This window comes from Lonchura striata, chromosome 14 (genome assembly GCF_046129695.1).
Source record: "Lonchura striata isolate bLonStr1 chromosome 14, bLonStr1.mat, whole genome shotgun sequence".
Taxonomy (NCBI): domain Eukaryota; kingdom Metazoa; phylum Chordata; class Aves; order Passeriformes; family Estrildidae; genus Lonchura; species Lonchura striata.
In genome coordinates, this window is record NC_134616.1 from 17,214,040 (window position 1) to 17,241,448 (window position 27,409).

The 27,409-nt window shown below is 44.7% G+C and overlaps 1 protein-coding gene across 1 annotated transcript; it reads left to right on the plus strand.

Annotated features, from left to right (window-relative positions):
* Positions 1-15,838: 15,838 nt before the first annotated feature.
* On the plus strand, positions 15,839-26,993 carry FGF16 (fibroblast growth factor 16). Its single transcript, XM_021525318.1, has 3 exons — positions 15,839-16,121; positions 22,319-22,422; positions 25,982-26,993. Exons 1-3 carry the CDS (start codon positions 15,845-15,847, stop codon positions 26,225-26,227), a joined length of 627 nt encoding a protein of 208 aa, XP_021380993.1. The 5' UTR covers positions 15,839-15,844; the 3' UTR covers positions 26,228-26,993.
* Positions 26,994-27,409: the final 416 nt, after the last annotated feature.

The window sequence follows — 27,409 nt, forward strand, 5'->3', positions numbered from 1 at the left end:
AAATAATAACAATCACTCCAGAAGCCCCTTGCATTTGTCTCCCAGAAAACATGTATGTGTTCAGCAGCTCTTTTCACATCAGTTACTGTAACACAGTAACGTGGTTTTGTTCAGCCAAGATGCTGAATGGAGGTTCATTAGGGTGAAAACTCACACTGTTACTTAATAACCTCCCGAGGGTCTGAAGGCTGTCTTCTTTTCCTATCTCAGTATCTTTAAAATTCTCTACAATGTATGTAAGCCTGAATTCTCACAGCACTAGGAAAGCATAGCTGAGGTTTAGGGAGACCTATTTAAAATGAGAGATGAATGCACCAGAAATTCTATTCTGCTGTTGAAAGCACACTGACCTTGAGGCTCCCAATAATGTCCAGAATTAGCTTGTCAGCAGCCCAGAGATCCAATCTCAGTTTTCATGGAACTGTTCCCAGAGCAGGTAGATAATGCCCAGTCTTCAAAGTAACTATGTCTCAAGTTTATCAAACAAGCAGGGAAAAAAAAAAAAAAAAAAAAAAAAAAAAAGACACACCAAAGGGGCTATTCACTGAACAGTGGCTTACAAGAATCAGCCAAGCATGTAAAGATCTATTATTCTTTCTTGGGTGACATAAATGTTGCACTACACAGGGCAAGAATACAACCTGCAAGTAGATTAGGTGGGTTCAGCATAGCCAGAATGAATTATTTCAGCCTAGTCACAAATCTACTTTGAAGATCTGAGTTTAGAATTTGATTCAAGCATTAAGTTCAGATTTGATTAGCAGAGACCAAGAACAGGAAAACTATGGAGGGAAAAAGAAAAAAAAAATCTAATGAAAAATGTACACTATCTCAGTAGCTCAAGAAAAGCAAATTCCCTTAAGCCAGTGTAACACATGCTGCACATTTCTAACTTATGAATGAAAAACTAGATGCTTCAGGGTTTATTTAGACAAATTTTAAACCTCCTCAAAGAAACAGAGAACTACAGCATAGGCCTGGCTCATGTGAAATAAGCATAAAGGCTTAAAGCATAAACTTGTGTTGTTCTATTTCTTGCTGGTCCCACTTGGCATAATAAGAAATACTGTTGCTGAGAGAAAAATCAAAACCATACAATTCACACCAGCAAATATCAATGCAAAGTAGCAGCAGAAACAGACTGGGTCAAAACTCCAGCCTGAATGGATTTGTTTCTATCTGTTATTATTATTATTATTATTATTATTATTATTATTATTATTATTATTATTATTATTGCAACATGTTGTATTGAGGATATAAAACCAAAATCCTCTCCCAAGAAATTCCTCATTGTCTTCACTCCCAATTATCTATGAGATTCTTTGGAAAGAATTTAAGATACTCAATGCACAATTCCCTTTCATCTCAAAAAATCTGTCAGACCCTGCAGAGTTGCAGGGGAGTGTTTCACCACAACCTCACACCTCTCTCTGCACCTCCTGAGAGCCACTGCAGGTTTGTTGCAGAGAAAACACCTCTGAGCTTCAGGTTAGACTCCCAGGATTTTTGAGCACCATGACAAAGAAGGAAATTTTTGAACATTGAAGGACAAGTTAAAGGAATTGTGGTTCTGAGCCAACACCTATTGCACTCTAGTGGAAAGCTCTGCAATGACTTTCTTCATGGTTTGCACTCTTTTCCAGGATTATTACAGAGAAACAGGACTAAGAGCTACCTTGTTTCATCACTATCTCTGGGATACATCCCCAGAAATACAACAGATTTTCTTAGGCTTGGCAGGTCTACTGATGTTTAATTTGCACAGATCCAGGGTTCACACCATGCCCAAATGGCTTCCATCATTTGACATTTATTTCATTTAGTGCATGGCATCTACTAAACCCCTGGAGAAGTCACACTGAGAACAGTATTTTTTAAAAAGTAGTGTTTATATCTGAATTTGGGCATAAGGTATAATGATCAATACCTAAAGGAGATACACTGCATATACACAGAAAGCAAATTAATATACCTTCTGAATTAGCCTCTAGTTAGAGCACCCAGAACACCAACTGCTCATTACTGTCTTACACACTTAATCTTCTCAAGAGTATAAATCCTTGAAGGTAGAAAATAATTTTCATTTTAGCCTAGATGGACCTCAGTGACTTTCTACCAGACAGGTATCTATCTTCCTAGGTTTTATATCAGTTCTAAGTACTGTAAAATTAAGAGTATCCAAGTCTTGCTTAGTCTTGTCATTCTCAAAAACAAAACTGATAAAATATATACAGTCAAAGGGAAAACATATGAAGCAGCCAATGGTTTGCAGGGCCAAATCCTGCAAACCATCTTTATGGCCATCTCTTCAATTTACAAAACCCCATGTCAGCTGCAGCAATCGAAAATGTAACTGAGAATAGAGCTGGTTCAAGGGCAGCCAAGTTGATACTTCATGTAATCTTTCACAGTGATGAGATCATATTCTACTGCCAAGCTAACACTGTAATCAAGATAAGTCCCAGTTTTAGAGGGGCCATGACTGACACATTCCTTCCATCTGCCTTAAAGGCACAATCCTGCTTCTACAGCAAGTGTCCAGTGTTTTTTCTATCATTCATTGGATTTTGGCGGGGGGGGGGGGGGAATCCTTATTTTACCATTACATACAGAAATAGAAGAGCAAGCTAATTTAATAAATAAATATTTTTGAAATCCCAGATCAGGTTTTAGCTTGTGTAAATTTAGCTAATTTCCACAGTGGCCCTCAGTCTGCTTAAACCTGAGCACGTGGTCACCTCAATATCCAGGAAAGCATTTTTAAGAGCAGCTCCCTTTCTTTCTTCTGCAGGAGACTCTGCTCAGACAACCCCTGAAGAACTGGCACTGCAGACCTTTGTGCCTACCAAGCTTCACCCAAGCATATTTAGTTGTCAATCTGCAAACAGGCAAATGTGCTTGTAATTAACAGAGTCCTTCATTTACTGTATATAAATCAGGAAAAGGGAAAGATACTGTTCAATGAAGACAGCTATCAAAGGAATTACTTTGCTTCCAATTAGGTTCATAAGGCAAAAGCCTTTTCAATGACCAGTTTCCGTTGGATCTAAGAGATGCTCTCATTTGTTTTGCAGGGGTCCAAAGATTAGTCCTTCATTAGGGCAAAGTTAAGTGAAATGGCTAATTTAAAACTCATTCCCCTACTCCATAGATTTTTGTCTTCCTTTTAACTGAGAGGATTTGCTGGTAGGTCATTTATCTTCTCTGACAGATGCTGCCATTTAGCTCTGATCACTTTGGAAAGTGCACACACACTCAAAAGCAAAAGATTTCAAGGAAATTCTATGTCATGGAAACAAGAAAAAAAATGAGTTTCATAATGGTGGTTTTTTTCTAAGACATTATCCTGCCACAGTAATTAGCCAGCTATATTTTGCTTGTTACAAACTCTCCTTCATTTTCCTTTATCCCCTGTCTGCTTTATATTTCAGACATAACACTTATAACTAAGCAATCACTCCAACAGGCACAGTCAGTATTTGACAGAGTAGATGGATTTCTAAAAAGCTCTTATGAAGCACTCTGGAAATTCAGGTAGGTAGACTTGACACACAACAAACTTTCCTTTCAAAAGTTATTAAATAAAATAATTTCAAGTGAAAAACAGTAACTCTCACCATTTGTGGCCTTAGAAAAATATTTTTTTCAGTTGAGAGGACTCTTTTTTTTTTTTTTTTTTTTTTTTTTTTTTTTTTTTTTATGTGCAAACCATATTTCAGAAGGCTTCAATAAGGGAGAAAACAACTACTTCCACAATCATATATGGAGGAAAAGCTTCCATACCCTAACAGGGCACAAGAATTGATTCCACCTGCCCAGACTTGCCCCACTTCACTTCCTGGCTCCAGTAGCTCAAGCCTGGGTGCTCTGGGAAACCTCTGCAGAGGCAGCAGCCACACTCAGGTAGGAGGAAAAAAGAAAGCTCTTTCTCCAGTTCTTAGGCATCCTTGCAGGTAAGTGCTGCTGTCTCTCACTGCAGGAATGAATACAGCCGGTGCCACTGGCTCACTCTCACCACACAAAAGACCCTCGATAGCACACAGTGATCACACCTTGCCTCTCTTCTCTGAGCTTTGATACAGAGAGTTTCTCCCTTACCCAGAGGAAAGCTGAGCTGAAAGACACTGATGCTGTTTCACAGCCATGTGCTATTTGATTAAATCCCCATTTGTTGTGTTCCTTTGCCACCCCTTTTCTCAAGGCTGTATCTCTCACACAGCTGTTCCGCATTGACTTGGGGAATTCATTTGGAGACTCAGGGAAGCAATAGCTTGGCAATTCCAGCACTGCAAAGGCAAAGCTGAAATGCCTTTACACAGCACCTGCTGAGGGGACCTTTTACTGCTTTCATAATATGGAACAGGAATCTGGCCCCAAGGGGAGGATTTTGCTATACACATGCAAAACCCCAGGTTCTGCCTCATTATAGTTATTGGCCTCCCAATTAACTTGCTTCCTGTGAGAGCTGGGAGGAAGGCATTTTGCTTACTGAGATTTCAGGCTCTACAGTTTGTGAAGTCTTTTGCCTTAAGGACTGTGTATATCCCTAATTGGTGTTTGTCACTAGCAATTCAAAATACTTTTCCTAGGCCAGTTTCTATACATAGCATCACACCCACTTTTTACAGGTAGGTAAACTGAGGCACGGGCCAGCACATCTCACCATGGTAGTCCAGCATGTCCATAATCCAGCCCTCAAGATTTAAGGCACTGTGTGCAATCTGCCTCAACACAGCTTCTCTGATTACTCAAGTATCTAGTAACTATTTGTACATGGCTTCAGTAAGGAGTGTCAGAAATGCCCGTTCCTGGAAGTGTTCCGTGTTTGAGAAATAACTGGGATGCCCAGTCCTCTGTGAGTTTAGTCTAAGTAATCTAAAATGTCTTTCTGGTACATCATTCAGAGTCATCCACCGGGAATAGCATCTGCAACAATGGGATATTTCACTTGTAATTACATTAACAAACGTTAAAATGCCTGAAATAAAAGGTATCCTTTAAATAAGCTGTGTAATACTTGCAGACTATTTAATATAAGCAGCATCTGGGATGCAGCACATACCTACAAAGTGTTAAACAGTGCTACTGTAGTAAAACTGTCAGCCTTGATTATTTAAAAGGTGTCTACCTGCAGGCTTTGCTTTCATTCCCTGTTGTTGTTAGTACATCCCACATGTCTGACCAGACTGGCCAATGCTCTGTTCATATTACACTTGGCCCCTGTTCCTCATTTATCAGCCATAGAGACAAAAGCTTGGCTTCCCCTTTCTGAACAACAAAGATTTATTCTTGATGGCATCCCTCTGCAGTCAAATAAAATCCTTGTATGCATTTCTCAACAAATCCACACCAATGCCATAAACTGACATGAATGTTACAAGACAAGACAATGACTACTTGTTCTGATAAAAGATGGGGATCATGCAAATGCTGCAGTTGATTTTAACATATAATAGAGTTGACATTGCATGAGCCATAGTTTCCAAGCTCCCTTACTCCCTCCTGTCCACCTCCTTCCTTTAAATTTCTTTCAGCTCTGCAGCCCCCATCTCATTCTGCACATCTGCAACTCCCATTTCACCTCATGTCTAGTCCATATTAATTCCTTACATCACTGAAAACAGGAATAATACCTAGTCAATCTCTGCAGCAGAGTTAAACAGTTTATGCAGCCTTCACCCCATGGCAGAAAAAATGTTTATGCAATCTTTGTGGTTTTTTTTAAACATTAACATGCATGAAGTGATATGGGCTTATTGTCCCTGGTGGACTTGAGGAGCAAAATACTCTTAATGTTCCAGAATCTGTCCTTTCACAACCACTAAAATAACCTGAAAGTTTAAAAGGAGCTCTGCCTGGTTCAGCAGCTTTTAGCAAGAGTTTTTTAAAGCAAAACAATAAAATAAATGCAGTCTAGATTACATTTTATGTGAACCTATAGGTGAGATTTATATTGCTTATCCGTATGAATTAGACTAGACAAAATTTTAAATACCATTTTGCATGCCTTGGAGAGACAGAAAGATAAAGATTTAATTTTCTCTGAATGGGCCATTACTAGCTGTGAAATTGCTCGCCGTTATCTACAGCAAAGCTCTTTGTGGTCTAGCTGTATTTGTTCTGCATAATGAACAGAATGCCAGTGGTTTCCATCTCCATACAGCTCCTCACTCCGGGCACTCCACAGACACGGCTGACTACCTTTGCTAGTTAAAAATGGAGTTACCAGAGGCAAAGAAGATTTAGCGGTCAAAACCCAAGTCTGCGGCAGAGTCAAGAATAGAATTTCAAGCTTCTAAACTATTCCCAAAGGCCTGTTTTAACCACTACACAGCACTGTGCTGGCAGGGTGCAACCACAGGTCGAGCTCTGCGCCAAAGGGAGAAGCCGTCTGTGGTGCTGCGAGCTCCACGCGCGGTGCCGAGAGCATGTGCACATTTCCTTCCCATCCCCCAAAGCTTTACGGAGTTTTTGGTGTGTGTCACAAGAGAATAAATGCCTGAGACATTATCTGCCCATTCCAAGAGCTCAGAGAATGTGTATGACATCATGGGCATGACTCCCCCACTAATCACATTATATGCTGTTTAACTTAACACTGCTAAGCTTTGTCTGATAACATTGTAAATACCATTTTATTGCAAATTAGATTATACAAACCTCCTCAGAGTTTAGGTCAGTTCTTGCGTGAGGTCCTTGTTCCCCTTCCTCTCTACTATCCCAAATTGAATCATTTAGTGCCTAAACCCAGGCATTTCTAGAGAAGTAGGCACAAGAAGAAACAATGGCTTAAGTCGGCACTACAGATTGCAGTGAGTGGACAGAAGACTCCACACATCTGTTCTTTTTCTCTTCCTTCCCTTGGAATAAAATCAATAAGTTTTGTTTTTCCCTTGAAGCTGTCTGGATTTCATTACAATATTCCTGTGAGGTATATCTGAGATCTATCATTTCCTTCTATGAAGCCCAAACTGAGTTATACCAGTTGGTAGCCACAGTACTCTTCTCCTGGCCTTAAGGTTTCAGATTTGTTTACAAAGGAAGCTGCAGAAGTGTTATTTTAATTTTTTCATTTGATTCTAATTTTTCTAATGACAGAACCAGACTCCAACTACACTAAACTGGAGCCCCAGCATGATCTTCAAAGTTATTGCCACACTGAAGCTCACAAGTTTTTGAGAAGGATACTTGAATTTTCATCTTTTGACTAGTTTAATGCTGAGTGAGATATCTGAGAAATTTCTAATCTTTTAGAAAACTTCAGCAACAGGATTTCCCAACACTACTGCATGAGAAGATGCCTCTCATCTTTTTTCCCAAATTTTATAAGGCCATAAATAACCCATACTATTAAAGCAGAAGTTTGAGAATCCAGAGTTCTGCTTGTTGCTCAGGACCCTACACATCCTCAGGGTAACTTCCTTGCAGGACGTGGAGTTGAGGAATGCTAAGGGAAGTAAACACAACCCAGGTGACTGCTCAGACCAAAGCAGAACTAACAAGAGTGCCAGTAAGGCACCAGTTAACTGCACTCAAGATACATCCTCATGTCCTTGAGCAATCCACCTGGTTCCTGCATTCCTGCATGTTCCCATCTGGAGAAAGGCAACAGAAACGCAGCACAAACACAGCAAAGGATGCTGTAAAACAAACATTTTGAGATCTCACATGAAACTCAATCTACCAGAACTGTGATTACTAAATACTGCATTTATGAAAGGTTAAGACTATAGAAACTGGGTTCTTTAACTCCTGATTTATAAGGCAGATTTTAAGGAAACTCATGTTATGAAACTCAAGTGGCTCTCCTGAAAACAAACATCTCTGTGGGTGTCTTGGGATGCAAGCAGATCTGTGCCCTCCCTATCCTTTGGGTATTTGCAGAACTCATCACAAGTACACCTTCACTGTGTTTTTCTCAGCCCATTAATTCCTCTCTCCACAGAGATCTAGTGATGAAGCATCATGATTTGTGGGGCAGTTGGTTGCTTGATTGTGGAACTACCATTTCTCTAACCAAGTTTGCAAAGTACCTAGATGCTTTTTTAATGCTGCATTTTAATTACCTGATTCATTAGAGAAAAGAACAAACTTTGTAAGGTATACTGAATTAATATACAGAAAATAATAATTACAGAATAATTATCAAATCAGGTTATTTATGTTCTCAAGTTTTTATGCATCTTTTTATAAGCATGCTATACACATTAACCCAGTATTGTACAAAGGAACTTGAGTCATGTTATTCACATGAACAGCAGTAAAGCTGAAAAGATTCAGTCACCAAAAATGCACAAACTGGAGCTTTTCAGCATAAGTAGGAGACATCTTTTTTTTAATTTTACTTTATTTTTCCCTTTTTTGTCCCTTTATTTTTTATTTTAGGATGTCCCATCTAATCATTCATTTCTAGAATAACCCTGAGTTCAGATTCCTAACTCCACCTCACACACCAATATATTTCAGTTCTAGTCTCCAGTGAGAGAACAAGTGTCATCCCTAAAGACACATATAGAGATACTGGGCCAAAACTTCCAAAGCAACTTGACCACAGAACACTACAGACCCTGTTCCACTGTGTAAATCTGTGCCTCAATCTGGACAGTCACAGCACCAAGAGTTGCCTAAGGCATTGAAAAGATAGTCCCAGGTGAAAAGATGATAGCAAGAAAACTCAATGAATCTTTGTGCTGATGTTCAATACAGACACCTACGGCTATTTTGCAAGGAGAATGAATTTAAGGCAGCATCACAGATGAAAATAACACAATGATATGAAGATTAACTGATGATCCCTGCAGGTATCCCATGGGAAATTGCCAGGCCATTAACTTTGGTATGAAATCCAGGTCGTGAACAAGCCTCACTGCAAGGATGAGAGAATAAGTGACATAACTGGTGATTATAACCAAGAAAAATAAATGTTTGATGTCAGGAATGTTGGAGCTCCCTATAGACTCCAAATAGGGTCTGTGATGTGTCTCCTGCTGCTTCATAATCCATAAATGATCTGGAAATGCTGTGGGTATGTGGCTAATGATACAAGGCCAGTGGGTGTTAAAATAGTAAATTTAACTCTAAGTGCATGGATAAAAAATACTGGATGAGGAAAATGCCATTCTTGCCATACTTTAAATCCTCTATTACCAGTAATGAAAGAAATATTGGAGAAGTGGATCATTCTGCAAAAAGACCAGCACAGTGTCAGCTGTCAGCATTTGGGGAAAACTATCCTGTTAACAATTTTTAGAAGAATGGGAACAAAGTAGAAAATTGTATTATTCCTCTGAATAAACCCACAGTATGCCCATCTCTTCAGTACTGAGTGCAGTTCTAGTAACTGTGGAAATAGAGAGCCACAGAAAGGGCAAGAAGCATAATGTACCAAAGCTGCGTGCAAGGTGTTAGAAAGCCTTAGCACAAGGGAAACTTAAGCAAGCCAGAGCCTTTCAACCTGGAAAACAAGGATAATAACAATTAAGTTCTAGACAAGTTGTTACAGCACAGAAAAGGTAAACAGAAATGATTATTTTAAAGTATTCTTAACAGAAATAATAGGGCACCAACTCAAACTGGCAGGCAGCAAGCGGGTTGAAAAGCAAACAAAAGGAAGTTCATTTTCACACAATGCCTAATGATGTTGTGGAACTCATTGCCACGGGATGTTATGGCAGCCAAAAATACAAGTGGTTAAAAAAAAAAGATTAGACAATTTTATGGAAAAAGGTCCATCAAGGAATATCAAAAACAATGATACAGCTGCAGTCTCCAGCTCAGGAAGGTCTCTAAACCAGAAACCACTGGAAGCTGGGAGGGTTTACCAAAGGAAGTGTCATTCTATACTCGTCCTGTTTTCTATATACAAGTTATTAGCCATTATCAAGAGGCAGGATATGGGGCTAGACAGAACTTTGCTGTGACTCTTTTTTGTATTTGACTAATACTCACTGATGCAAATATAAACACACACCCCACCATAAGAAGCTGCTACAGTTAAAAGGTGCACACTTAGAAGAGTAACATTATAAAGGACAGCATTTTTTATTTGAGGAAGACCAGAACCAGTTCTTGTATTTAATTTGATGCGTTCTGTATTTTCCAGAGAGGAGTTGCAGTGTCAACCTCCTTTTTATTCTGTAATTACAGCAAAAGGGGCAAGCTTCAATTGAGAACCAGCTACAAAAGTTGGCTGTTAGGCTTAATGACTCAGTGGTCCTGTAATTCTAGCCCAAATCCCCAGGGGAAAAAAAGTTACAAATGGAGGCAACAGTATTATGCACCACTTTACTCCAAGAAAGGAGCCTTCCCCATTCTTCAGTCAGCATACAGCACTTGGACATGTATTAACATGAATCATTTGAGTCAGGATTCAAACCTGTCTTTAGCCATGCCAGGGAACCTGTAATTTTCAAATGGGACAGAACCATGGCAAAACAACCTACCTGAGGGTCAGCAAAGCTCCCATGTTCATTTGCACATGATGCTCATTTGCACATATTTGTCCCTGATTTGTTCCCCTAAAGACTGCAGACCTCAGTTACAACAATCATCTCCAAGTGTGAGTTTTCATAAGTCAGAGTTGAGCCAGAACAGTTCTGCTTTTTACTGTTAATCCATACTGGGATAATTAAAACCAGCAGGTTCGTGTTTGACACCAAACTATCAATAACTGGAAGAGCTGGGTACTTCCTCTTTTGAAAGTCACATCATTTATTTAGGCATTTGATTCCAAGACCCAGGTAGGCAAGTTCAGAGCTTTATCCTTTAGACTCTTACCTTCATTCTGCCACCAATTTAAGTGTGTCAAAACTCCATACTTTTACACCTGGTTCTATACCTTGATGGAGATTCTGTTGCCTTCCAGTAGGAATCCTTCCACAAGGCAGAACAGTGAGATTCCTCAGGTCAAGCACTCAGGTTTGTTACACACTTGTTAACGAAGTATCCAGCACAAATAGGGTCTACGGCCTGGAAGTGGTACTGCAAAAGATGATAATAATAATAATAATAATAGTAGCTTAAGTAAAACCAATCAAAGATAAAAAACAATAAGCCATCCTCTGTTCCCCTTAAGAAAATTTATTTATTCACCCCCTGACAAAGGAGATTGCCGTATTTATCTGCCCTGAGAGCTCAGACATTCCTTGCATGTGCAGCACAGATGGTCACCACACCACAAAAGGCAGAAAGGCTCACAGTGGACATGTCTGGTTTCTGGATATACAGAAACCTGGTCAGAGCTTCTGCTCCAGCAGGGCTGCTATGCATCCAAAATCCCAAACAAATACAGAAAGCCATCAATATCCTTTTGACAACATCTCTTAGCGGAAAAGGAGACTGTCCAGGGAAAAGGTGCTGCACAATGACCTTGTGATTCTTAATTAACTAGTTTACAAAGATTGTTGTAAGATCTCAAGGTGGGAAGTGCCAAGGAATCAGAAGTATTATTTATTAAAGCTCAGGGCTCTGTTGTTTCTTTATCCTCAGATATTCTTCACGTCTGTTTTTGCATTCATGGCCATTGTTACTTCAAATTATTTCAGCTGTCTTGATCTTTTCTTTACCAAATGGAATAGCCCCAGGCAGAGGATATGCAGTATCTAGTAGCTCAGATACTGGGCTGGCTCATTGCAGTTATTTATCTTATTCTTTTCTAATCTATTTACTGTTCGGATCCCAGTCCTGCTCTTCCTTTGATTTTATAGCCAGATACCAAATGTGGCTACACTCCATGGATAGAAATTACTCTGAGAGTAAGTGCCATTGATATTTTTACTACCTCACTAAATACACTTCTACAGCGTGTGGAAGGAGTCTGCAAGGTCTGTTTTAGCAAACTGGGTATAAAAATCATAGTTAATTCCTCTGAAAACTGAAAGACTGAGCAGTTTGGCAGTAGCCATTTTAGTTCCCAAGGTAGGCAATACAAACTGTAATCAAAGAATAAACGTGGCGGAACTGAAAATCAACCAAAACAAAGCAGAGCAGAAAGTTAATTTTGTAACACTGTGTTCTGTGACACAAACTGTAAGTAAGTTTTAGTCCTCCTTTAAGAAATTACTGAGTGCAGAACTGTGTTCTTTGTCATGCATAAAACAATCGCTAAGATATTTTCTGCTTTTGGAGGAATCATTCTAGCTTTTTCAGTACTTAAAATATATCCCTCTTTCTTTTCAAAAACACAGGGCACAAATCTGCTTTTTTCCTCAGCTTAGTAAAAGCATAAATAAACCAGGAAATTAAAGACAAAAAAAAGAAAAAAAGAAAAAAGATGAGAAAGCTACCTTTTCCACATCCTGTTGTGCCTAAATAGAACATGTTGTACCAGCATGTACAATTTCTCAATAAAATGTATTGCGGACACTTCAAAAGCTGACCATAATCAGGAGAGTTAAGTGAGGAATGTCAGCTTGGATGGGGGATTGTGCTGCTTTTGTTATACATTAGTTAAGCACGAAGGTTTGTGGGTTTTTACTTTATCTTGGATTTTACTGTACTATAATTGAACTCTGTTACCTTTTTTCAGTTTCCTAAGTGTTCCACTAAGTGCTTGTGTGGATTTGGGTTTAAGGATATTATAGACAGATCCAGAGGAGATTGAAGTCTGTGGCAGAGGCCTCTGCAGAGTTTGGCTAGTCCTCCTCTGTGGAAACTAGGTCTTCCTCACTTCTTAATCCCCCTGGGATCAGCCTTCAGACGTGCAGAAATAAGGATTCAAAACCATGAATTTGCTATGGATCCACAAGCAAACCTCACACATATCAGCAAATCCAGGTTTCACAGAAGAGTGTCTTTGATTGTAGCAGGATCGTTCACTTTACATTAATCTTATGCTTTAAATTCATAGCCTTTACAGGATTACATCCTTAACAGTAATTCCAGGTTTGGAGTGTCCCATCAGCAGTGTCTGGCACCTCCTCATCTTGGACCTCTGTCATTTTCACCAAAGCACGATTTATTTCCTTCAGTTATGTCATCACACCTGAGTTTTTATATAGCTACTACAGCAATAAAACCATAATTTTTGCAGTGGGATGCTTGAACTCCTCAGACGGTGATATCTCCATGTAACCAAACATGATAAACAAATAGTCAACAAATGCACTTCAGTAGATTTTACTACCTCTGAAACAGCCTATATTTTTATAAAAAACATAAGTTTAGGCTTCATGTGTAAAATTCTGCATCAACACCCCATTAATAGCCACAGCTCTGACAGGAAAACCACCCCAACCCCATTTACAAACCAGACTCTTCACCTACTGCAGACACATGGGCGTTTCACGGTTTCATATCACTGTATCACAAATTCCTTCAGGTCTTCACAGGAGAGCACTGCCTGGGTATGGGGGAAAGGACCTGCAAGCAGGGACCATTTTAACCCTCCCTCTAGGGTGATGTGGGGAGCAGCACCTTACTGAGGGGAAGAGACATGCTGAGGGGAGACCCACCATGGTGGGAACCCAGCTGAGGGGGAAAGACCCACCATGGCAGGAACCCTTCTGAGGGGGAGAGATTTTCTCCACATGGCAGGAATCCACTTAGGAGGAATCCACTGTGAGAGAGACCCTCTCCAAATTGAGAGACCTGCTGAGGGGAGACCCACCATGGCAGGAACTTCCTGATGGGGAGAGACTTTCTGATGGGAGAGATACACTGAGGGGAGACACGCCATGGCAGGAACACTCTGAGGGGGGAATCTGCTGTGGGGGAGACACAGTCTGAGGGGAGAGACACATTGCGGGGAGAGTCACCGTGGGATAGACCTGCTGAGGAAGAGACACTCTAAGGGGAGACTCACGATGGTGACATTGTCTATCCCATGGTGAGTCTGAACCTGCTGAGAGCACAACCACGGTGTGGGAGACACTCCCTGAGGGGAGAGACTTGCTGTGGCAGGAAGCCCCTGAGGAATCCATTGTGAGGGAGACACCCATTGAGGGGAGACCCACTATGGGATAGACTTGCTGAGGAAAGACTCAAAATGGGGGGCCACACTGCAGTGGAGACCATTTCTGAGGGGAGAGACCCGCTGAGGGAAGACCCACCATGGTGGGGACCCTCTGAGGGAGAATCCACAGCAGGGAAGATACTCCGTGAGGGGAGAGACCCACTATGGTGGGAACTCACCGAGAGCATATCCACAGTAGGGCACGTACTCTCCCAGGGGAAAGACCTGCTGAGGGCTTAGATCTCCTATGGGATAGACTTTCTGAGGGAAGAGACCTGATGAGGGGATAGACCCACTTTAGTGGGAACCCCCTGAAGGAAATTCTACTGGAAGGGTGAGAGTTTCTCAAGTGACAGACATGCTGAGTCCTCTTCCGCCATGTGGTAGGCTTGCTGAGGAGAGACCTACTGAGACAACTTCTGAGAGAAGACTTGCTGGAGGAAGAGACTCACTGTGAGAGAAACGCTGCAGAGAGATCTGCTGAAGTAAGAGACCAGATAAGGGGACAAACCTGCTGAGGGAATACCCACTACGGGGGGACCCACTGAGGGGAGAGACCTTCTGAGAGGATACCCGCCTGGGAGGAGACCCCACGGTGGGGCTACCCCGTGTGGGAGACCCGCTGAGGAGGACATCACCGATGCCTCAGCTCTGCACGCTGATGCCACCCGGGGGAGCCGCTGCAGCAGAGCGGACCGGTGGCTTGGGAGCAGTTTTGGGTGCTTCTGGTTGTTTGTGGAGCCTGTGTCCCCTGGCGGGGCACGGCAGAGGGCGCGGGCGGTACCCCGCTCCCGGGACACGACAGCCCGGTCCGGGCCCGCCCGCCCCCCTCAGCACCGCCATGGGCCCGGCGCCCCGGGGCGGCGCGGCGCGAGCAGCAGCGCCGCCTGCCGGGCAGGGCGGGGGCGCTCCCCGCCCTGGGGCCCTGCCGGCCCGTCCGTGCCCGCTGCCCGCCGCTCCGCCGGCTCCGTCTGTCTGCAGCGCGGCCGCAGCTGCCGCCGCGGATACGGCGTCGGCGGGCCGGGAGAGCGCGGAAACACCTGTTTCCAACATGGGGAAGGTGGGGAGGGACAGCGAGCGGCACTGCCCGGCCCCGCCGCGGGCTCCCTCCCCTCTCGGTGGCTGTAACCCGGCCGTACAGCCCGCGGGATCGCCTTTCAGAAAGATCACATTCCGTTTTTACACATTCGGCTGAAAAACGCGACTCGACCCTCTCCTCACGTGTTGCTTTTTTCCACCGTGTCCGTTCCGGGGGGCGGTGGGTGGGGGGCACGCTCGGGGCTGCGGCGGTGGCGGCACCGACAGCCCCGGGGCTGCCGACGGCCCCGGGGCCGGTGACCCGGCTGGGGTCCGACCCAGCGGGCCCGTGCGGGGTCTGGGGCCGCGGCTGCGGGGCCGGGCAGGGCCGGGAGCGGGGCCCCGGCTGCCGGCGGTGCGGGAGCGGGTGCGTGCGGGGGCTCCATGATTTCATCGTCGGCTGGCGGGGACCTGCCAAGAGCTGTTACGCCTCACTGCGATGTGTAGCTTTTTCCTGCCATTTTTTTCATAATAAAAGAGGGAGTGAAGCGGGCCCTTTTTTTTTTAAAGGGAAAAAAAAGAGCCAAATGCATCAGAGAATGAGGGGGGGGGGGGGGGGGGAGGGAAGCAATAGCCAAAGGGGATGCCAGTGAGGTGTGGCTTGCATTTAAATATCCAATATGTCAATGTAAGGGGAGTGTGTACGTATATAAAGTGCAGTTCGCATCCGACGGCGGGACACTGGATCCAGCGATGGGAGGCGCGGGCGGCGCGGGGCCGGGCCGGGGCCGGCAGCGCGGGGCCGGGCGGCCGCAGCCCGCGCTCTGAGCGGCCGCTCTGCCCGCGCCCCCGGGGCCGCTCCGCTCCGCGCCCATGGCCGAGGTGGGTGGCTTCCTGGGCGCGCTGGACCCCGACCTGCACGGCTTTCCCCCCGCGCTGGGCGCCGGGCTGCCCCTCGCCGACTCCCCCGGCTTCCTCAACGAGCGCCTGGGGCAGATCGAGGGGCGGCTGCAGCGGGGCTCCCCCACCGACTTCGCTCACCTCAAGGGCATCCTGCGGCGGCGGCAGCTCTACTGCCGCACCGGCTTCCACCTGGAGATCTTCCCCAACGGCACGGTGCAGGGCACCCGGCAGGACCACAGCCGCTTCGGTAAGGGGCCGGGGGGGTGCCCGAGCAGGTGCCCCGCGCGCACAACTAATTACCCCGCTAATATAAATCATCCCGGGATGGATATAATTGGCCTCCTAAACAAATGCGCTCACTCCCCAGCAATGCGGGAGTTTTTATTTCCAATTTCCTACTCTCCCGGCGCTCAGCCTTTCTGCAGGTGCACTAAAACATGCCTTTGCAAGGGGGAAAAAGAGAAAAAGTTAAAAAAAAAATTAATTAAAAAAAGAGAACGATGACCAGTTTTAGCTCTGCCTCTGAAGTTAGTGGTGAGGAGGGAGGCAAAACAGAGACGTTCCTCGTTGGAATTTCTTGGAAATTCCTAGGTTGGAAAAAGAAATTCCTTGCTTTTTTTAGTTGTTTCGGGCTTTTTTTTTTTTTTTTTTTTTTTTTTTTTTAACTCCTCCTTTCTGGCATCTGTAGATACTTGTGAGCTGCTTTCTTTTATATGCATGACTTTGATTAGAAGAGCTTCTCCCGGGCAGGGATCTGTTGGCTGGAGGGGTGTCAGGAGCTAAGTTTGGGAAGGTTGTTGGAAAGGAAAGGGGGAAGCTGAAGAGGGAAAAACACTTAGGGAACCTCGGAAGAAAGAAGATGGAACAATAGGCAGAGTACCATGGATTTACCTTGCTGACCAAGCTAGAAGACTGCGGTGCCTGTATCAGTGGCATACACGAGCAGTGACCTCTAATGAGACTATATGTAATCTTCAAAAAATGCATCCCAAGCCACAGGCAAAAGAGTACAGTCAGTTTGAGCACAGTAAAGAGAAATTCCCGCTACTCCAGCATCTAGTGCAGGTGTCTGTATAAGCTATCAACAAGTCCCATGCCAGTGATCTCAGCTATGTTGTCAACAGGTTGCAAGACGTGCTTGCAAGACTTTTTACAGTTTTCAAGTGATTTAATTCCTCAGTGAAAGGAATTATTTTTTTGCCTTTACTTGTTTGCAACCAGTCAGTTCTGATACTCCGAGAAGTGCTGCCACTGCTATTGTTGGAGGTGTAAGGCAGGTTTTTGGAACAATTGGGGAAGCTTATCTTTCCATAAACACCAGGTGTGTGCATGGCATGTCCCTGCCTAAATCAACAAGAAAGTCATAACCCGCGGGTCAGAGTCAGGCACTAATATGTTCGTGGGGCGAGTGCTCTTTAATTACCTCCTGAAAACACCCATCTTTTAACCTTTTGTGCTGTAATATGCAATGGGTTTCCACATTCAAAGAGTTGAAAGCAAACCCATTGCATCTGGTTGGTTTTAGTTCAAGCTGCCACGTAGTGTTTCTGTCTATCAGTTCTTTTTCTCTACCTTCGTAGAACTAAACAGCCAGTTTCAAATGGCAGCATTTATTTCAGGTCCATTTTTTTATAAAGATTGAGTAAAACAAGTATATTTTTCAACTTGGAAAAACATGTTAGACATGCTAAAACTTTCCATGGATTTTGCACACTGAAGTTTAAGTCACACAGTGATTTCAATAAATTGAAACATTGGCATTCCCTAAGTGTTTTAGCAGTCCGCATCCAGCTCTGTAAACTAGACCAGACTTCAGATATTATAGTTTTCTGCTTCAGGGTTTTCCCAGAGGTGGTGTAAAATAAATAGTTATTTGTTGTAATTGCAAGACAAAGCCCCAAAGGATTAGACTGGAATCCTTGCGTTCAGATCAAGTTGGACTAAGCCTTGCTTCAGCAGAGACTCAAAGCAATAATGTATTGGCACAAAGTATTCACCATCTGTGTTCAGTAGCCATGAATATTTAAATTCCAATGTTACTGGTATGGTTCATATTAGGATGTCATGTATCGATGCATTCCTAAATTTTGCATGCAACAGTCAGAAAGAAGTAACTTATAATGGGAATAGGCAGCCTGAGTGATTCTGGGGACTCCAAAGCTATGGTGAGGGATGCAGAGGTAGATGAGGGGTTCAGGGAAGCACTTTAAAGCTGCCTTAAATCTTGAAGCACCTGGAGAAATACTTAGAAATCCAGGATCAAGCCCACGTGGCTGGAATGTTCTCGCTGGTACAATGAGCAGATAATTAAGGTGCTCCATGGATGGCTGTGATGCCACAGCCCAGGAACGTGTCCAGCTGCAGGTGTGATGTAGGGTAGAACAGGACTTGGCATCCCTGTCTCTTAATCTGGAAGGGATTCAGGGATAGAATCCCTGAATCTGCACCCTTCCATGAGGGTATCTGCACCCTCCCATGAGCAGCTATCCCAAAAGCTACCAGATGTGCAAGACATCCACATCTTCCAGAGAGGAAAATACCCAAAGACCTGCTGATGCAGAACGGAGTCCCAAGGTCCCAACAGTGAGGGTTAAAAGAAGAGATTCTTTTGTACCACAGCATTTGGGGGTGTGACTGTAGGACATGGGAGGTACTGGCATCATCCACCCACACTGGCTGAGCAATCACAGGAACTACTGCCTCTTATCTGTCAAGGACTGGAGCTTTCCTAAATCACACCTGTCTTCTGGAATGTGATATTTTATACTTCTAAAACCACAGATTCTTGCAAGAACAATGGAGTGCAACTTATTTTTCCTAGAGGAGCTTTAATGCAAAATGTGGAAAAGCCCTCTAGGTTTCTTGGAAGAAAGCTCATTCTTGCACTACAGAAGTGCCCAAATTCAGTCTCTGAACTGGCAGCTCTGGCAAGTTCACCCCCCAAAAAATAAAGTGTTTTCCAGAATGTATCTCTCTCACTGCATCTGCTCAAACAAAGAAATAAAGGACAATCAAAATCTGGAGGGTGTCTGGACTGACATTAACACCCCAAGGACAATCCTTCCCAGAATGAAACTGAGAGAAATTTGCCAGGAAAATCCCTGCCAGGAAGAACTGCTCCTTTTCTGCCTCTTTTACAGCAGCATTAAAGAAGTGAACCCAACGGTGCTATTCATGCAGTGGAGGAAAGAGGCCTTGAGGTTGCACTGCAGATGAATAAAAGCAGAAAACAAAGCTCTTCAGGGGTACAAACCTGCTCATGGATATGTTACACAGACTCCTAGAGAAGCTGCTGAGACCTCCAGAGAAAGTTTGGCTGTAATTTTGACATTCAGACCATAGTGCACCTGTTGCTGAACAGTTGTTGAGGTTTTTAGCCGAAGCTTTAAGTTTGTAGCCATTAATACAACATCTGATGTTTCTGTACCCCAGCTCCTGAATACAGTCATGTAAGAAGAGACAGGTGCAGGGAGCTGAATTTTTCTTTGAGGGGTGGTTTAGAGTAAGGCGAGAGTGTGTGGGTCTGGCTATGGCAAAGCTCAGGAGATTATTCAGTGCTTTAGTGGTAAATGAATCCAGTCAGAGTCTTAATCAAATCTCTCCAAGTCTTATCTGGAAAGACTCAAGGAACAAAGAGAATGAATAAAGTGGGGGAAAAAAAAGAGGAAAGTCCTGGGGGAAGGAAAAAAAAAAGCAAAAGAAAAAAACAAAAGCATGGTCTACCACAAAAACACACCGCTACAATTGGAAAGCAGATTCTTGAGCTGGCCCCAGTGGCCACTCCCTGTGCTGCTGGAGATCAGATGTACGAAGCTGCAATTTTGTCTAGAATTGGAGTGAGTTAAGGACAGGATGGATATCCGCCCACATATTTTCAGCCTTCACTCTGTCTCCTGACTTTTGTGGGCTCAAGTTACGTTCTTAATGCTCTTTCAACATAGTTATCTTCCATGCATGTCTCCAAATGCCACTCAGAGATCAGAAAAGAGGAATACTACAAGGGATGTTGTCAGAAGAGATTGTCATGGGCACATCTTGGAAGAAATTCCATTTGCAAAACCCATATCTATCCAACTTGCACCAGCTGAGGGATGCCTCGTTGCTCAGAGAAGGAAGATGCTGATGTTGCTCCTGGCTTGGTCCTTCCCAGGTCTTTGGAGATCTGGATTGATATGCCTCATACAGCACGTGTGTGGGCATACTCAAGATCTGAGTTCCCCCGCTTTAGACATTCCTCAGTGGAACCAACAACATTTTCCTGCTTCTCAGAAGTGACAGGAGACAAAGTACTGATGCTGAGGACTGTGTCTATATCTACAGGAAGGTCCATCTACCATTCTCCAGTTACTTGATATGTTTCACTTGAATATTCCTTGGTCTCCAGCCTAGGAAAGACTCCCCCATGCCTGGGTGTATCTCTGTATTCCTACTTTACTTTTTATGCTCCCTGTAGTTGTCCATCTTTCCTCACTCCCTTCTTTTCAAAGAGTGACTGTGCTAATTTCTTGTCTGCAGATGGGAAAAAGCACTCAGCAGTTCAGTAACTTCCTCATGTCAGAACTGGTGGACAGTTAAGGGAGGAAACCACCTCTCATCCTGCACCTCTCTCCTCCCTGTTTGGGATTCTTTTCAGCTAAGAAACCACAAGAGCTACTGAGAAGAACAGAGCCAGGGTCTGTGCCTGTCTGGCTTGGAAAGGCTGCCTTCCTTACCTAGGCTGCCTGTTCCTGATGTTTCTGCAGGCAGGATGTGTCCCCAGGCCAGGATGTGTAGCTGAGTATATTTCAGCCTGTAAAATGTCTGCTCCAGTCCATAAAGAGTGTTTTGTGGTGTTTGCTTCTCTGTTTGTCTCCAAGCCTTGCTGCTCCCAAGTCCATATTTCATGTCCTCTAGCACCCACTGGTTTCAGGGAGGGCTGGATTAGATGCACAGGGGAAAAGGAGGACAGAAGGTCTGAGGGTAGGCAGGAATTTCTGCAGCCATCGTAGCTGCCAGCACCTGACGATGAGTCTGCACTGCACAAAGTGGGTCAGGGGTATCCATCGCCGTCTGGGCTGTCCTGTATTTAGGCAGTGATGCAGTGTCATCTGAGAGTTGTCACATCCATGCCCCAGGCTGTGGGGTGACCCAGAGCTGTGGCTGCCACTGAAGTCAGCTGGCTCAGGTGGCCGCTTGTCACGCGGTGACGAGGCAATACTTAAAACCAAGGCAATACTTTTAAGAAGAGCTCTCGGAGGTTACCTGATCAGAGCATCAATTACCCAGGGCTAGATGTTTTGGGAGCTATATTAGGAGAGCTGGAGCCACGCTAAAGGTTAGAGCAGCTTTCCCCTCCAGTCAATGGGGACATACAGTCATCAAATGAGATGAGGAAAACCCTCTTCCTTCCTGCCTCCCAGATAATTAATGCTGCACTGGACACTGGCACAACTGCCTGTGACCTCTACATAGGTAGTGTGTGAAATCCATAATAACACAGTCCCACCACTGCCTTCAGGCAGTCTTCCTGGGAAGATTGAAGGTCCCCACCACTTGTGGTGTTGGGACGGGGCCGTTTGTTTTTAAGTGCTTCACCAAAGGTTCTCCTGTTACAAGTCTTTCCCCATTGAAACAGCTGCAGCTGTGGGGGTGCAGTAGCCAGACCCTGCTGCTTCCTTCCAGAGGAAATGAGGCTGCCACCATCATAGCAGGCTGCAGCCCGTGGGTAAAACAGTTGCTGTTGCAGGTCTAGGGATGGCTGGGACAGATGCTGCTGGACTGGGAAGAGGCTGGCAGGAGGCTGGGTCAGGCAGCAGGACATAGTGGGCAGGAAGGGGTTCTGGCAGTAACAGTGGCAGGGGGTGACAGAGAAAGGACTGGCAGTGTCATGGCTCCGATGGCTGCAGAGGAAGATGCATTTTTACCTGCGTGCTTTGAAGCTGGATTTTATCCCTATGGCTTGTATATACATTTGGGTTGGCAAGTATGCCACTGGAGTGCCAGGATGAAGATAGTCCTCACAGACATCTCTTCTAGTGCTTTTCACTTCTTTTTACTGTACCCATGACTTTAAAACCTGTAGGACTATCATCTTATTCTAGAAGACAAAACGGCACTCATTTTGTTGAAGAATAAAATGTAGCATGGTAACAGCCTTCTGACATTGCTAGTGGCCAGGCCCAAGTTTCTACATCTGTCTTCTTGGTGATAATTATGAAAAAAATCCAAACTCAAACCAACAAAACCTTGCAAAGCTTTTCTCATTAGCAAAGACAATCCCTCTTGGGCAACTCAAATTCACAATGCTGGGGAGAAGCCCAGACTGGAAATCAGAAGATTGCGCACAGATGGGAGTACAGAGTTAAGAACTGTATTGTTGCTGGGAATGGCTGGTTTGTTTTTGTTGCTGATGCTGGGTGTTGTTTTTTTCCCTCTGTATGATTTGCAGGTTTTTTTCTTTTTTAGGGATTTTGGAGTTTATTAGCCTGGCAGTGGGGCTGGTGAGCATCCGTGGGGTGGACTCCGGACTCTACCTCGGCATGAATGAGAGAGGCGAGCTCTATGGGTCGGTAAGTTCAGGCTGGGCTGACTGCAGCCTGTGGCCTCAGCTGTGTCACAAATGCTCTGTCACAGGCCCTCCACGTCCTTGTGGTGCCCGTGATTTCCATCCTACCCTTGATGCCACTGCTGTTTTAACATAAATGATATATAGGAAATCAGGTTTGAGGGAGGATTCACTCCTGCTGTAGGAACCCACAGTGGTGCCCAGCCCCCAGACATCACACTGAGGTTTTGCCTTTCACAAATGATGTGACAATGGCCAGGTAAAGGCAGGGGGACATTAAGCATAAAGCTACGAACTGTTTATGTGTTTATACAGCCTGAGTAACACATCAGTTGCATTCTCCTTGTGGTCAGGTCTGCACCTATCTGCAGGTCTTATCTTTGTATTACAGCTCTTTAACCAACAGAATCTGAAGTTTAGGGCTGCTGTTCATGATTTCCTAGAAGTCCCCTTTTCAGGCTAAAATTTTCCATGTTTTGACTAAAAACCAAATGTGTAAACTCATTAATTGTTATGACTTACAGTCAAAATGTCAGATCTTAACAGCTGGGCAGAGGTGCTTCCTACAGGTTAATTTAGCTCAATTCGTAATTATTTAGCTCAATTAAGGGTGGATCACTGTAAAAATAAAACTAAATAAACCAGTTTTAAACCAAAGCAAAAGGCAGCACTTCCTCTCACCATCAGATAAGCCTCATTGTACAAGTTAAAACTCATGTACTCTGCATACCCAGAAGCTGTAAGAAAACCTTTGTTTGGCAAACAGTAAATCATGAGTTCAGCTCATTTTTCCCTGTCACATTTCCACCTGAGACTACCACAGACCCTTCCATCATTTAAGACACATCTGCTGATGTTTATATGAGATAGTTGTCCACAGAAGCTGTGACTGCCCCATCCCAGCAAGTGTCCAAGGCCAGGCTGGATGGGGCTTGGAGCAATGTGGGACAGTGGAAGGTGTCTCTGCCCAGGGCAGGGATGAGCTTTATGTCCCTTCCAACCCAAACCACTCTGTGATTCTCTGATCATCAAACACTGCATGCACCAATAACTGTTCTTCTCCCATCTCATTTCTGTAACAGCTTCTGCCCTGCACAGCAGTTAAATGCAAAACAGTGGTTAAATTAAAAATGTGCAAAACAGAAAAAAAAAAAATCACCAGGATTACACAAAACACAAAATCTCCTGAAGAACACGTCACAAAGCAGAGCTGGAGCAGCACCTCTCCTGTCAAATTCTAAGGCTGCTCAGCAGCTCCTGGAGTTTCAGCTTTCACTCATGACTGCTGGAGAACATGAGCCCTTGTATCCCCCCCTCTTTGAATTCAAACCCTGCAGCTCTGATTGTGAATTGAGTTTCATGATGGGTTAATTAAATTCTAGATCCCATGTTCATGTTACAACACAGAAACAAAAATAGGGTAACATTTTACAGCACTGAATCTGGAAACAGAATTGACCTGAAGACAGTTGTGGGAGCTGTCCCTGCCCATGGCAGGGGTCTGTAATGAGGTGAGCTTTAAGGTTTTTTCCAACCCAAACCATTCTGGGATCTTATGCACCAGGCAGGACACTGCAGGGACACACACTCAAAAGGCTCATCCAAACTTCCAGTGTCACGAGCCAGGTCCCCAAATAACCTCGGAGTTTTAAAATCTGGGACACGTGGGTTGTACAATGATGGCTTTTGGAACTCAAAAGCCACTACAGTATTCTTAATTAAAGGTCCATAAAACAGCGCCTGACAACAGCATTAGCATTACAATGGTATTTTGGGAGATCACAGTACAGCAGTATTTTTAAATTTTCAGCAAGTTTATTATTTCCCTCTGTGCCAATTTTGCTTGATGCCTGTGTTGATGCAGCCAGGGCCAACCATCCCCACAGCGACACGTGGAGTCCCCTCAGGACACAGAGCTTTTCCGCCTGTCCCTGTTGACCTCGTGCCAGCATTTCTGCAAAGCTCCCCAAGGATTTCAGAAATGCCACTAATACTTAGGGCAGCAAAAGTTGTGGGCAGCACCTTGTGCTGCCTGTGTGGTGTCAGGTTCAGTGGGGACATCCCAGGGCTTGGAAAGGAATAAATCACACCTTGCAGAATCACCCCAGACTCGCCAAACATTTTCCACAAGCACTGTACTCCAAACTGCCCAATGCAGCTCGGGGGAATGGGGACAAAGCAACAGCCAGAGTTCAGCCAGTCATCAGGTTCCAACATATTCCAAGTAGATGGCATCTGAGAGGAGGGAAAAAACCCAGCCTGTATTTATTGACAGAGCTGGGAAGAGAAGCCTGCAGTTCTGTGGGTCTCAGATGGCCAAGGCTGTGGCCTAGGACTTTTGGAGGGCTCACAACTCACCTCAGGCTTTATTTAATTAGCAGCAGAACATTGAAAACAGGTTCTGAGCACAGGTGAGCTCCTAGATTGTGTTACAAAACACATTTACTGCAGGCAGTAACATTTACTGAGCACTCAGTGTGCCGTGGAGGGGACACATTCCCTGCCCAGATAGTTTACAGCGGAGGGACAGTGGCTGTAATATTAGAGCACTCTACATTTGCAGGCTGCCCTTCAGCTGAAAGGGCTTCCAGTCACCCTGGCAGTACCCTTGTGGGATGGGACGGGGGGGCTGGACCCTCTGTGACAGCACAGCAGAGCTGGCAAAGCTACCTTTGTCCTTGTGGGGCAGAGGGACAGCCTTGCTCCCACTGCAGCCAGGCACATCCCTGTAGCTGACACATGGAGATGGTAGGGAGACGGAAGGAACACGACATGAATGAAAAGTCCATCATCAAACAGCCACTGCCAAGAGCCCCCAGCTGTAAGGGCTGGATGGGAAGGCTGGCTCTGTCTGTGGTGACACCAGTGCCATCTGTGTCCCCACGCCAGCATGGGGTGCACCAGCTGCACACCCTCATCACATCACCTATCACCACCCTAAATCTTCCCTGGGGTCTGACATCCCACATCCCTCTGGGTCTTGTTACAGCCTCCCATCACAGGTCACTGCCACTCCAGGAGGTAAAATCCTGAGCCATGCTTTCATTCCCATCTCAGTGCATCCAACTCTGTGCCCTGAACTTCCAAAGCAGTGCTTGCTCCTGTTTTCCTATTTAGACCCTTCAGATGTGCTGCCTGCTGCTTCTCTCACCCAAAAGAGGGGATTTGGGGTGTGTGGTACCTTGGAGGGGGCTGCTATGAGGGGCGTGTCCCTGCCTGGTGGCATGACCACCCCACACCTGGACAGGTTTGCAGCTTTGTTGTGTACCTGTCTCATGTATTCATGGAGCATCTTTGCAAAATCCACACCCACCTTCTCCTGCTTTTGTCCCCTTCCTCCTCCAGCTCCAGAGGTCCTTGGGTCTTGGATTATGCCCATTTCTAGTTTTCATACAGGGGGAGCATCCCCAGCAGCACAGTCTTCATCCTCAGGGGAGCCAGGAGAAGGCAGCTGGGAAAATGCTAGAAAAACAAAGTAAGGAATGGTGACAATGCTTTCTCTTTTACCTTTTTGACATGTCTCTTTGTGTCTCCTTGCTGCCCTGCTGCGCTGCCCACGGCAGAAGAAGCTCACCCGGGAGTGCGTTTTCCGCGAGCAGTTTGAGGAGAACTGGTACAACACGTACGCCTCGACGCTGTACAAGCACCCCGACTCGGAGCGCCAGTACTACGTGGCCCTCAACAAGGACGGCTCCCCCCGCGAGGGGTACAGGACTAAGAGACACCAGAAATTCACCCACTTCTTACCCCGGCCTGTGGACCCTGCCAAAATCCCTGCCATGTACAGAGACCTCTTCCACTACAGGTGATGGTTCCTGCGGTGTCAGTGTACATACTTGGGCTCCCAAGCTTTTTCCCAGAGCACTCTATTAATAGTCATTCCATCATTCCTGTAAGAGTAGATGACCTAGGGAAGCACTTACATTGAATTCAGACACTGCTGTTCCTCCTTGTTTCCAGTGTATATCGAACCTGGGTTATTTATGGGGTGGGGCTAGGGGAAGGGAGGGAACCCTACATTTAATCTTCCATTTTTGTTCACTTTTGTTACCCGGTTGCTACAAGAGAGGCTGAATATTCAATGTTACGGTTGCTTAAAAGAACGAGCAGGTAAGCAAATGATCACTGGGGAAAAGAAGGCCCCAAAACAAACTAAAAATGAAGAGAAGAAAACAAAGACCACAGAACTGCTGCAGATGCTGCTGCTGAGCTGGGATAGTTCCCTGCTAAGGAAAAGCCTTTGAGTGGTGCCCTGCTTAAGCAGCCTGGGAGTTTGCTACATGGATGATGCTCCATGGACTGGTCCTGATTTGTGGGGTTCTTCCTGCTGTTGGGGTGGGAATGGGGCAAGGAACATAATTCAGATGTAAGCATGGATACTGTGCATAAGGACAAAACTATTTATAAAATGTATATGATATTTATTTTATATATTTATTTATTTCAAAATAATTTTATTTTTAATGAGAGATGCTATGACCGGATTTTCATCAGGAAGAATAAGGTCCTACTGAAACAGGAAAAAAAAAATGCGTTTTAAGAGCTTATCGGCAATAAAATTGTCTTTATATTATAGATTTCTTGCTAGCCCTTTTTTTTTGGCCCTCTTCAACAACTAACCCGGTATTTCCCCAGCAACATGAACAATAAATCCACCTCTGAAAGGGCTTTGTGCAGTAAAGATCAATTACCTAAGCCCCAAACTCCTGCAGGAAGATGACATCAAATCACAGGTCTGGGAAGCACCGGCTCGGTCTCCTTGGGGCATGAGGCACCCTCGTGGATTTACCATCCTGCTCAAAACCAAGAGGACAAACATTTGGAGCATCTGCTGTGTTTTGGGTGGACCCATCAGTCCTGCAATAAAACCAGCACATCTTGCATGAGGTTTACCTGCAGCACCATGAAAAATCCATGGAGAAATAGAAAGCAACAGCAGCAATTCTAAAACCCCCTCAACTTTTAGGCAATTACCGTGCATGAGGGTCATC

What these genes read in the sequence shown, in the direction of transcription:
- FGF16 (XM_021525318.1), top strand. Translation starts at nt 15,845, where the DNA reads ATGGCCGAGGTGGGTGGCTTCCTGGGCGCGCTGGACCCCGACCTGCAC. An exon ending in GCAGGACCACAGCCGCTTCG is followed by an intron (nt 16,122 to 22,318) that starts GTAAGGGGCCGG and finishes TTTCTTTTTTAG; the next exon opens with GGATTTTGGAGTTTATTAGC. An exon ending in GAGGCGAGCTCTATGGGTCG is followed by an intron (nt 22,423 to 25,981) that starts GTAAGTTCAGGC and finishes TGCCCACGGCAG; the next exon opens with AAGAAGCTCACCCGGGAGTG.